The sequence below is a fragment of the Hyperolius riggenbachi genome, chromosome 5 (assembly GCF_040937935.1).
Source record: "Hyperolius riggenbachi isolate aHypRig1 chromosome 5, aHypRig1.pri, whole genome shotgun sequence".
Taxonomy (NCBI): Eukaryota; Metazoa; Chordata; class Amphibia; order Anura; family Hyperoliidae; genus Hyperolius; species Hyperolius riggenbachi.
The window spans coordinates 320326553-320339169 of record NC_090650.1 but is presented as its reverse complement, the minus strand read 5'-3'; the positions used below and the strand labels follow the sequence as shown (position 1 = coordinate 320339169).

Sequence of the window (12617 nt, the reverse complement as noted above, 5' to 3'; positions counted from 1 at the left end):
CAAGGTGGTGGCACAGTGTGAACTCACCTCTCATATGGTTAAAGAATATAAAAGCCAAAATGAGCAATGATTTGGCATCCATAGCGATATACTTAACATGCGGTCCATATTTTGGGTAAATAAATCTAGGTATAACACCATAAGGGCATGAATAAAGACTTGAGTCTCCTAAGTTAGGAAGGGGGGTGTTTGGAGATGGAAGTGGCAAGATTTGGGGATGGATTAAGTGATAGACAGGGCTGGGTAAAATATAGCCCCGAAGCAGAAAACCTTACTTCTGCAAAATCACATATTTTCAGCAACAGTCTCATCTCCTTTAGGCTCCCTGCACACGATTCCGATTTTTAATCGGTTTTTACACCCGTTTCCAATTTTTAAACGTTACTGCAGGCTGCGTTTTTTCCCTCCGTTTTTCTGTTGATTGCATTCAAGGAAAATCGGAATTGCAAAGCGGAATCGCAAAACGGATTTGCAGTGTGCAGGGAACCTTAAAGAGACTCTGAAGTATCCAAACATTCAGCTTTTTATTGCAAAATGCGGTCGAACATTATTGCTCTAACCAAAACGCTGCATCCAGGCGGCTGAAATCTAACTAAATCCCCCCAAACTCCCCGGGACACACTGCAGGGAACGCTTCCGTGAGAGCCAGATCTTTCAGCTGCAGCTCTGCCTCTACATGAGTCTATCAGCACGTATCTCCGCCTCCACCCACTCCTCTCAGTATTTCTTCACTAAGGCCTGGTGCACACCAAAAACCGCTAGCAGATCCGCAAAACGCTAGCAGATTTTGAAACGCTTTTTCTTATTTTTCTGTAGCGTTTCAGCTAGCGTTTTGCGGTTTTGTGTAGCGGTTTTGGTGTAGTAGATTTCATGTATTGTTACAGTAAAGCTGTTACTGAACAGCTACTGTAACAAAAACGCCTGGCAAACCGCTCTGAAGTGCCGTTTTTCAGAGCGGTTTGCGTTTTTCCTATACTTAACATTGAGGCAGAAACGCATCCGCAATCCAAAATCTGCAGCAGCCCGGGAGTATGCGTTTCTGCAAAACGCCTCCCGCTCTGGTGTGCACCAGCCCATTGAAATACATTACCCTAGCGGATCCGCACCCGCAAGCAGATCGCAAACCGCAGCGGAAACGCTCCGGTGTGCACTAGGCCTAAGAGGGGCAGGGGAGAGGCATACTGATAGACATGTGTAGAGGCAGAGCTGCAGCTGAAAGCTTTGCCTCCCACGGAAGCGCACGGGGCAGCAAAATCCACAACCAAGAAAGTCGTGGATTTTGCGAGGGGAGTTTGGGGGGGGATTTAGTTAGATTTTAGCCCAGGGGATGCAGCGTTTTAGTTAGGGCAATAATGCTTTATAAATAGGCCAAGGTTTCTTTTGGAGAAGCACTGTGATGTGCAGTGAAGAGGGACGATGCATGAAGCCATGCTTTACTGACACTTTATAAAACAGCTCCAACAAGGCTCTCGATTATCACCACACCTTATGTCTTCATTAACACATGAAGTCAGCTTTGACCACCGCAAACATACATAAAAACAATTTTGGTTGCCTGTATGTGACTGCAATCACATCACCACTAATTCAACAACCTTTTGTCCACACTCACTGAAATCATATGGAAAGGGTTTATTACACTTACTTTCACAGGCGCACATATGTCCACATGGCTGGAAGAGCACCGCTGCTTTCTTGTCAGAGCACACAACACATTCCTCAATCTGCAGACAAAGAAAACACACAGGTAAACTTTCTTGTGTTTAATTCAGTGTCATGTCAAACAGTTTTATAGATCTGTAAAATCCAATAGCCAAGGAGAGGATCTAAAATGATCAGCAGATAATAGAGTAAGAAAATATCAGTGTGACTACCTGACTGGTATCAGGATCACAATCAGACATTTCAGCTCATTAAACTCTGCCATAAATATCTTCTGCAGGCTCTCAGGATTCTATTGACATGATCATGCATCTCTTCATCATCTGTACTTTACAAATTAATTTCACCCCTGATGGCTAAACATACCTCCAAAGCCCTGGATTGCAATGATGTGTCAGCTTAATAGTACAGAGCCAAACTAATGCAACATTGGTGCACTGTGGGCAGGGCTGTGGCATTGGAGAAATTTTGGGTAACGGAGTCTAAGTTGGTGGTTTCATGAATTGATGAGTCAGAGTTGGATGATTTTTTGTACCGATTCCATAGCCCTGCTAGGGCTTTGGAGTTGAAGTTGAGGAGTCAGAGCAATTTTTGGGTATCACAGCCCTGATTGTGGGACGCCTTAAATGTTCATTTCAACCTGAATAACCGCAAATACCTGCAGGGATGTTTAAAAAAGTAGAGGCTATAAATGTATCCATACATAGGTCGATTATTTTAAATATCCTACAAGCCCACAAAAGACAGAAGAAAGATCTTGGACTACAGTGAGAGGACAACTGGATCCAACATGGGATGATTTTTGCACACAGTTGGTGCAGTTACATATTTAGGTGTCAGTGGATGTGGCACAGGGAAGATTACTGGCAATGCAACTGACAAAACTCTTATGTCAGGTTGGTGATAATTTGCTTCATTTTTATTTTTAGCACATCTCTCTTGTTGATCACCAGATCCCAATTATCCTTGTAGCCAAAAAAACAAGCAAACAAACCCCTAAACAGCCCAATTGTAAGCAACCTCCTTAACCCCAACATGCCCCTCCCCCAAATATTAAGCTCTGATGCCCAACCACAACATTGAAACCCACAGTGAATTAGGGGCACATGCCCAATCAAAGTGATCATTTCGAGGTTTCAGCCAGTGGCTGCTACAATGATATAAGCCTATCGGCTATTATCTATACTTGTTTTACAATGTACTATTGCACCTTATCACTAATTGCACTTTCTTAGCACTTTTCCCTTGAAAAAGCTTCAGTTAGAAGTGAAACATGTCGGGTTGTTTGGTGGGGGTTATGTGATTTTATATTTTACTAGTTTTGCTGTAGGGCCTTGGATAATCTAATTATCCCTATATATGCTGACTAAGTAGGCCCAGCATTACTTGCAAGTATATTTAATGTATTTTTCAGCCAGATTCATGCTTTTATTTTGTTGATCCACAATAAAAGTTAAGTTTTATGATTCAGTACAGAGAGATATTTTGTTGTTAATATAGTAGCCAGAGGTACCCTCAGTATTAGGTAGCTAGAGGTGCCCCCAACTAAAGGGAGATCTCGTCAGTGGAATGCCGAGAGCTGGGCGACTAACCTCACATTTACACTCTGCTTAGGACTCTGCTTAGGAAAGGAAGGAGGAGGGCACTAAGGGACGGGATTGAGCTGCCGTTCCATCATCAGGCGCCTGTAGGCACGTGCCTACAATGCCTTATGGTAAATCTGGCCCTGGTAATATTCATAATACTACGGCTGAAGACAGTACAAAACACTGGAATTTAAGATGATGTAATAGATGACCGGGCTGGGGGAGAGGAGTCCAACTTTTGAATAAGGCTTTGTTCGTCTGTATTATAAGCAAGATGGGTGGTCTTATGTTGAAATGTAAAGATTATAAACTACAAACACTCTGAGGCCTCTTGCACACTGCACACCGCAAATCGGAATCTGAATCGGATGTAAAAACTGATTAAAAAGCGGAATCTGAATCGGAATCGCCTGCAGTGTGCAAGAGGCCTCAAGGAGATAAAAGGAAAATTGAACTGAAAAAAAACGGTCCAGAGAACAAGCCCTGTGTGTGCTTATCAACATGCAATTAAAATTGAACTTTTAAGGAGCCCATACAGTCGTCAGATTGGCAGCAGATAGATAAGAAATGCATCTGATGATCTATCTGCTGCGTTTTCAGAACATTTTTTTACCAGGATAGAAAAATCTATTGAAATTCGATCTGATGGCATTTTTTTGCCATCAGATTTCCATTAAGGCCAATGCAAACTGATAAGCAATCTCATCAGATCGACCTAAATTTTCCACCCTGCCAGTTCGATGGAAACCCATCGAAATCGGCCATCGATCGGCCAACCGATTTGCAATCGATCTATCGATCGGGATCGATCAATCGATCTATCGATCGGTCGGCCAGAAAATCGGCTGAGTGTATGGGCCCCTTTACTGTGTCAAGTTAAAATAATCAACAGTGCTGTGCACACATTAGGGTGTTCCCGTTTGTCTCAATCAAGTGTGGCAATGTAATCACGGACTGCAAGGTTGTAACCTAAATGCCAGTCAGGAGGGGTCACTCACACTCCTCAGGTGCGTTGGAGCAAGAGTCCCCCTGATACACAAAACTGTATTCACTACATACTTGGTTACAGGCAACTCAGCTATCTATGCCTATGTGCTACACAAGTAGTGCAGGTACACGTGGTAGGGATTATTCTCTGGCCTAAGAGACACACTATTGCAATCCCCATCAATAATATCTCTACTGGGGAAGGCGGGAAGGGGGGTGCCTGTATAGGCGATAACATGGGAATCTACGTCCTGCATTAATTCCCGCTCCAGCACATGTGACCGCGCGTGTACGTGACAATGCACGCTCATGCACAGTCACGTGAATAGTCAAGTGAATGATTGTTGCTGTTAGCTAGCAACAATCATTCAATAAAGTTAGGGGGGAAAAAAGTTGTAAAAGTAAAAAAAAACAACTTTTTTTTAAAGTGACAGTCCCAATAAAAGTTTTTTTTTTTTTAATTCCCCATTAATTTTTAACCCAAACCTAGCCTATTAACCCATTATTAAGCTCTACAATACCCAAACCTGTTTATAAACGTTTAACGACTGCCGCCAGTAGCGATCGGATGCAATCGCGAGGGCGAAAGTTTCAGGCCCCAATGCTCTACAGATGTAACGCTCTGCCATTGCCTAGCAATGCATCTGTACAGCACTCTGGCCTCCTGAACAGTCGCCCTAGCAAACACATTTAATCGCCACAGACACGCAGACTGGGGATAACTGTCCACCACATGCTCAGCTAGAAGTAAAATGTGGCATATGGGGTATAATTTAATTGGGAAGAGCCAAATTTATTTTTAAATTATTTATAACTGTGGGACGTGTGATGATGAAAAGTGAAAAATGAAAAAATGTTTGTTTTCTGCATTTACGCCTAATTTTTCCCCATAAATGGACTATAAACCAAAATAGTTTTGGGAGAAAAATATTACCCAAATATTACCACTTACTTTTGTTCTAGATTGTACTTGCTCTTTGCATACAAGACATTTCTTCACACGCGGGGAACACAAGGAACAGGTAGCAATATGTCCACATGGGCCAAAGAGCGTATCTCTCTTCAAATCAGAGCACACCATGCACTCCTCCAGAGTCTCAGAATCATTGTTAATCATAGAGGGGCTGTGAGATCCAACCTGACCACTGAAAACGGATTAAACAATTAGCATTAGAAGGGATAAAACATGCTGATAATTTCCATACCATTTACTGGTTAGTACAATTAACACTATCCTCCTGCAATAATGCTAACAAAATTCTGCTGTATGTTGTACAAAGTAATGAGCCATAAAAGAGCCTGAAATGAATTCCTACCTTGACTTTTCCTTGTGGCATTTTGCCAGAGCTTTGCACAAGCTGGGGTCTGGACACAGGTCCAGAGGAGACTGGCCTTTTTTGTTGCGAATGGTGAGGTCAGCACCATTTGCTGCTAGAAAGCAGGCAATAGAGGCAGCACTCTTCTTCTCTGCTCCCTGAGTTCCTAGACCCATGATAAGCTGCCAAGTATAACATTCAAACAATATGTTAATAGGCCTGTATTGTAAAATCAACAGACAAGAAAAATTAGAGTGTATATAATTACACATAAAACAGTTCTCTAGATATGCACATGCCAGTTATGCACTATTAAAATGAAACAAATAAAGCCTGAAAAAAAAACTACATATAACTACATTGGAGATCTTCAGGGCCTAGCAGACAGGAATCCACTGCCACCCATTTGCACATGAATTTGCACGAAGCCCGCTAAATGGGCACTTGTGTCCGGTGGGTGTAAATCAGTATTATGTATGTGGCTATATAAATGTATACATATGTGTAGGTGTATTATTTGGCTGGTGGGTGGTGAATAACTGTTCAAGCACTGTACAAGAACACCACCAGCTGTGCATGCACGCAGCACATATGGCCAACTGTAAGCCATATACATATTCTATAGCTCTGACATCAACTGCAGTGCTTTACAGAGTCATGTCAGTAAGAGTCCCTATCTAATCACTACCAGGAGCTCCCAATCTAATCACTACCATAGTCATAGCCTAATGAGCCTACCATAGTCTAAAGCCTCGTACACACACTGGATTACAGGGAACGACGGGCCCGTCCGACCCTCCCGCTGGGCGGGCGTTCCAGCGACAGTACAGTGTGTGTACAGTCTGTCTGCAGACTGATAAGGCCGTTTCTAAACGATCCGCCCGGCGGATCGTTCAGGAACAGCCTTATCAGTCCGCCGACAGTGTGTACACACGCACTACAGTCTGCTGAAAACCCGCCCAGCGGGAGGTGCAGACAGACCGGTCGTTGGCTGCTGTAGTGCATGTGTATGCACCTTTAGGTTAATTGGAGAGTTGAAAAAATTGGCTTACAGGACAACTGAAGCGAGAGTGATAAAGGCTGCCAAATTTTTCCATGTAAGCACAGGGTAATTCCATGGCCGTTCGACATAGTTCTGCACTTGACCTCTCCGATTTTTTGTCCAAATTTTTCCCTGTTATCAGTGACCCCCTAAAACCCCCCAAACCAAATGTTAGCGGAAAAAATCAGAAATTTGGCCAATTTTAACGTAGACCAATTTTCAAAAAATCATAACTTCATCAAAAATCATTGCACATATGGCACATTAAACTTGTTGGAAGGGTATTTATCTAAAGTTTAATAAAAATAAAAAAAATAGTTTTTGAAAATTTTCAATTTTTTTTTTTTTTATTTGAAAATTTCAAATCGAATTTTTGAAAAACACATACCCTTCGATTTTTTAGGTCAAGTGCAGATCTATGTCGAACGGCCATGGAATTACCCCAATACCAGTTGCCTGGATGGCTTGCTGATCTCTGTCACTAATACTTTTAGCTATAGACCCTGAACAAGCATGCAGCAAATCAGGTGTTTCTGACATTATTGTCAGATTAGCTGCATGCTTGTTTCGGGTGGTGTTCAGACACTACTGCAGCCAAATATAACAGCAGGGCTGTCAGGCAACGGATATTGTTTAAAAATGATATAAATATGTCGTTCTCAATTACCTCTCACTACAGTTGTCCTTTAACCACTTTATGCTGCAGGCTGAAGGGTTAAAATGTGCACATACATGCGCTCATGTGGCACATGTGAATTCGGCAGAATTCACGTTTATATTAACAACGTATAGGCATTAATGGTAAACAAATAGAATACATGGTTAAGCAAACGTGCAGAAAATAAGATTCAGTAAACTGCTGCTTGCCGGGACCATCTCATTCTTCATGGCCATGTTCCCATCGGAGTGGGAGTTTCTCCATATTCTCGCAGAAGAAAAAGCAGAGCGCAAGCAGCTTTGTTCTCTAGTACAGAGACACTGGTGCATGGACGGGAACAAAGACACGAGCATCTTGCACAAGCTCTAGTCGAATATGTTCAGAGGGATCAAATAAGTACAATACCATGTAACTGATTCTGCAGTCATGTGCATGCATGCGACAGCCTGGACAAATTGTAAACATTTCTAACTGCAGGTGCATATTGTACACATTCTACCTGTACGATTTATTTTACATTTCTTGCCGGGCGAAATTGATCTGGTTAGTGTAAGACAACCGCCAAACAGAAGTCTGAATCTGGCAACAGGTAAGAGGCTAAGCATTTAGTTGAACACCATTACAACAAAACGGATAATATGCATTTCACTTGTAAATAAATACATCCTAATTTAAATATACAGCCGCCTCAGTAAAACATTATCATAAATAAAGCAAAAAATGCAGCAGATCATTAGAAAATGTAAAGAATGTGGTTTATTTACAGTATTCTTGGAAGGCTCCCATGTAGTAGTGTCCACTTTGCCAACATCCTGCATGTCCTGAAGCTGGCGCAGCTGGGATAATGTATGATGCCTAAGCGCTTCATGCAGAGGGGTGTCTCCATCCTTATCCTGAATATCCAGTTTAGCTTCAGCACGTACTAACAACTAAGGAACACAAATACAGAATGTTAAATTGCACAAATTAAATCAAAGTAAACTAAGAAATATTAAACAGAGTATACGTTTATATCTGTCACACTTGAAGGAAAATACCACAACGGCAATGGGTATAACTGGCATTGCTAATTCATGGGATATTCAGCCATTTTCAACACTGGGCCTTGGTTGTTAAAAGTCTGTCATTTGGCTCACCCTGCACTCAACTGACCGGGCCGGTGTACCAATATATACGTTTAGGGCCAGGCAGAGGCGAGAGAAGCTCCAGCCTCAGGGCGCAGCGTAGGAGGGGGCGCACAACTCACTCAGCTATCATTCCCCTGTTGTGCTTGAAGCAGAGAGAAAGAAGAAAAGGGGATACATGGCAGTGACTGCAAGCCAGATAGGTAGAGATTAAGGTGTTGGGGGGGGGTGCTCTTAGTCTAATAGCAATCAGATTGTGACAGCTGGAGTGAGAGGCATGGAGGGGGCCACTTTGGTGTCTCAGCCTTGGGTGCTGGAGGACCTTGTCCCCGAACTGTCTCTGACTAGGCTTGCATCAGCTTAGAGGTTACAGAGCTTTTAGCACTGCTGCTGTATAATGAGAATGTTAAAAGAAAAACTTATAGAGACTAACAAAATTTTCAGCTTTATTTCTTGTATCCTATAAGTTCCTAAACCTGTTCTAATGTGGTCGGGATTACTGCACCCTTTTCTAATTGCACTGTCTCTGTAATATATCTAATCATCTTTTCTTAGTCAAGCCTTGTCGAGCCAGGGAGGAATGTGCTGCCTCTGCTGTGATGGGGAGGAATGTGCTGCCTCTGCTGTGATAGGGAGAAGTTATGCACGCCCCCTGCACTCCTCCTGCAGGCTTTGTGTGCTTTGTTTACTACTCACAGACAGAGCTCTCTGAGGGGGAAGGGAGCTGTCTGTCTCATTCTGAGAACTGTAAGAATCCCAGACTGGAGTGCAGATAATGCTCTATGTAATATTGGTATGATTTTGATTGTAAGAATTTGAGAGTACAGTTCTCTTTAAAGGGAAGGTCTGCGCACTTTAAAAATAAAAAAAATCCACTTACCTGGAGCTTCCTCCAGCCCCCTGCATCCGTCCTGGGCCCTCCCCGCAGCTTCGGTGGCTCCCGGTTCCCTCCGGTGCAGATGCTGACCTCGCCAGGTTGGCTTCCAGCTCGGCTTCTCCTGCGCTCCAGCATCTGGCTCACTGGTCGTGCGGACGTCATCCGGACTGTACTGCGCAGGTGCAGTACAGTCCAGATGATGTTAGTGCGATTCAGAGCCGCTCACGCAGGCTCAGTGGATATCCTGCGCCGGAGGGGACCCCGGGCCACCAGCGGTGAGGGCACAGAGCGGCTGGCAGGGGCCAGATTTGTGCGATGCTTACCCGCCCCCAGCTACTGACAGACTGAATGCCGGGCAGGAAGTACGTCACTGGGATTCCCACAGTTCCACGCATTCGCGCCACACTATTTCCATTGCGCACACTGCCTGCATTGTCCATTGACTTGCAATACTCTAGGATCCATCTGGTAACGTTCATGCAGTAACATGCTGCAGACTTTACGACAGATCGCATGCTTCTGGCACATAGCATTAACTCTGCAAGGCTCCATTGACTTACATTGCATTCGTTGCACCTTGCAATAAGAAAGGGTAACGCAACGCAGGTTCACAATGCCAGTGTGCGAGAGGCCTTAAAGGGAACCAGAGACGCCGGACATGGAAAAAGAAAAAAAGATTTCATACCTAACTGGGGCTTCTTCCAGCCCCATACGCACGGATCGCTCCCACGCCGCCATCCTCCGCTTCTTGGATCCGCCAGTATCGGGTCCCGTCACTTCCGGCGGACGTGGCCAATTGTCCGCATGATCAGGGGATCACTCCATATCCTTACGCGTGCGGCTGCGCAGTATGCAGCCGCACGCGTAAGGGTATGCTGGGAGCCCCTGTGATGCGGACAATTGGCCACGTGCTGACGCCGACTGGCCGAAACTACGGGACCCGGAACCGGCGGATACAGGAAGCGGAGGACGGCGGCGTGGGAGCGATCCGTGCGCATGGGGCTGGAGGAAGCCCCAGGTATGTATAAAATCTTTTTTCTGGCGTCTCTGCTTCCCTTTAAAGGACACCTGATGCGAGAAGGATATGGATGCAGCCACATTTACTTCCTTTTAAACAATACCAGCTGAGTGGCTGTCCTGCTGATGCTTCAGAGCATGAGTAGTGCGTGAATCTCAAACCTGAAACAAGCATGTGGCAAATCCAGTCAGACCTCTGATACGTTCAGGGTTTATGGCTAAGGTTACTAGAGGCAATGGATCAGCAGGACAGCCAGGCAACTGGTGTTGTTAAAAAGGATATAAATATGGCAGCTTCCATATACCTCTCACTTCAGGTGTCCTTTAAGCCATGGAATGCCCTAACAAACGAAGTAGACAAAGTAGTGATAATAATAACGATAATAGTGATAATACATCAATAATCACTGAAGATACTTTTGCTTGCTTTTTGTTTTCACTTCAAGCGAGATACAAAAATGAAAGCAATCTTCATAAAAAGATTTATTGGGATTTTATATATTTAATGAGGTGTATTTTTTCCCCTACTGTCGATATCCACAGCCATAACCGTTGATGGATAAAGTGATAATTGATGAAGGGAAGAGCTCAAAAAAAGTAGGCAGTGAGGACAGGATTGAATTCCCGTCAGCAGCAGATTCGTGGAGGATTTGGTTTTGCATAAATGAACTTGAAATGCCATATTTGAAAACAATTAGGTTATGTAACTACATATTAAGAGGATATTAACACTAATAGAAAATAAGCAAAGCGGCACTTATTTCAAAATAGGTTAGTGTGAATGAATGCTGCGTCTTACCCTGACGATCTGTGTGTGCTGGCGCTCAACAGCCAAATGAAGGGCGGTCTGCTGGTTCACGTTCTGAATATCCAGGTTTGCACTGCCCTGAAACGTGTTAAATATGACAATGTTAAATTCACATAGAAAACATCACTCCCAAATCTACTGCTTGTCCCAGAATTCCCTCTCAACACATCTCAACCATTTCACCAAAAGCTGGAAACAGCACAGCATCAATTAGTACAAAAAATCCATGTAATGGAACAATCTGGTTTAACTGACATAACTGTATTAACCACTTCCCAACTGAGGGGTTTTACCCCTTGACCACCAGAGCAATTTTCACTTTTCAGCGCTCCTTCCATTCATTCGTCTATAACTTTATCATTACTTATCGCAATGAAATGAACTATATCTTGTTTTTTTCGCCACCAATTAGGCTTTCTTTAGGTGGGACATTATGCCAAGAATTATTTTATTCTAAATGTGTTTTAATGGGAAAATAGGAAAAATGTGGGGAAAAAAATTATTATTTTTCAGTTTTCGGCCTTTATAGTTTTTAAATAATGCATGCTACTGTAATTAAAACCCATTAAATGTATTTGCCTATTTGTCCCGGTTATAAAACCGTTTAATTTATGTCCCTATCACGTTTGGCGCCAATATTTTAATTGGAAATAAAGGTGCATTTTTTTCAGTTTTGCGTCCATCCCTAATTACAAGCCCATAGTTTATAAATTAACAGTGTTATACCCTCTTGACATAAATATTTAAAAAGTTCAGTCCCTAAGGTAACTATTTATGTATTTTTTTTATTTGTAAAATTTTTTTTATTTTTTTTTAATTACAAAAAAAAATAATAATTGGGGAGTGTGGGAGGTAATGAGTTAATTTTTTTTGTAACACTAATTTATTTCTATGTAAAAAATGCTTTAGGGTGTAATTTACTATTTGGCCACAAGATGGCAACAATAACTTTTTGTTTAATACAGTCTACATGCTCCCACTGGGCAAAATAATCCAGAACTATGGTTTAGGATACCATTGTTATGCAGATGACACACAACTGTATCTGTCCTTCAAGTCTGGCACCCAAGACCCATCAGCATCCATAAATGCGTGTCTAGTGGATTTACAAAATTGGATGAACACCAGCTGGCTGAGGCTGAACTCTGACAAAACAGAGGTGTTGGTGGCAGGTGGTCCACACATGTGTGTTCAAAACGCTCACCACCTCAAACTAGCAATTGGGGGAGATACTGTACAGTATAAAGACTCTGTGCGAAACCTTGGGGTGATCCTGGATGGAAATCTAAAACTCAGACAGCAGGTATCAGCTGTCGTCAAGTCTTCCTTCTTCCATCTAAGAAATATAGCGAAAATAAAACACCTAATCCCAGCTGAAGACCTACCTGCCCTGGTTCACGCATTTGTATCCTCCCGCCTAGACTACTGCAACGCCCTGTTAATCGGATCTACAGATAAGGTTCTGCGCCCCTTACAGCTAGTACAGAATGCTGCAGCCAGACTCCTAGCCAATGCCCCCCGCAGCTCACACATCACCCCA

The 12617-nt window shown here is 43.1% G+C and overlaps 1 protein-coding gene across 3 annotated transcripts in view; it reads right to left on the bottom strand.

Annotated features, from left to right (window-relative positions):
• MIB1 (MIB E3 ubiquitin protein ligase 1) overlaps positions 1-12617 on the bottom strand; it is a 163115-nt gene that overhangs the window by 12766 nt on the left and 137732 nt on the right. For all 3 annotated transcript variants that reach the window (XM_068237245.1, XM_068237243.1, XM_068237244.1), the window contains exons 14-18: positions 11069-11155; positions 8016-8180; positions 5552-5733; positions 5188-5380; positions 1646-1724 (exon numbers count right to left, since the gene is read on the bottom strand). In XM_068237245.1, the coding sequence (XP_068093346.1) occupies positions 1646-1724; positions 5188-5380; positions 5552-5733; positions 8016-8180; positions 11069-11155 (706 nt within the window). The remainder of the gene's footprint in view (positions 1-1645; positions 1725-5187; positions 5381-5551; positions 5734-8015; positions 8181-11068; positions 11156-12617) is intronic.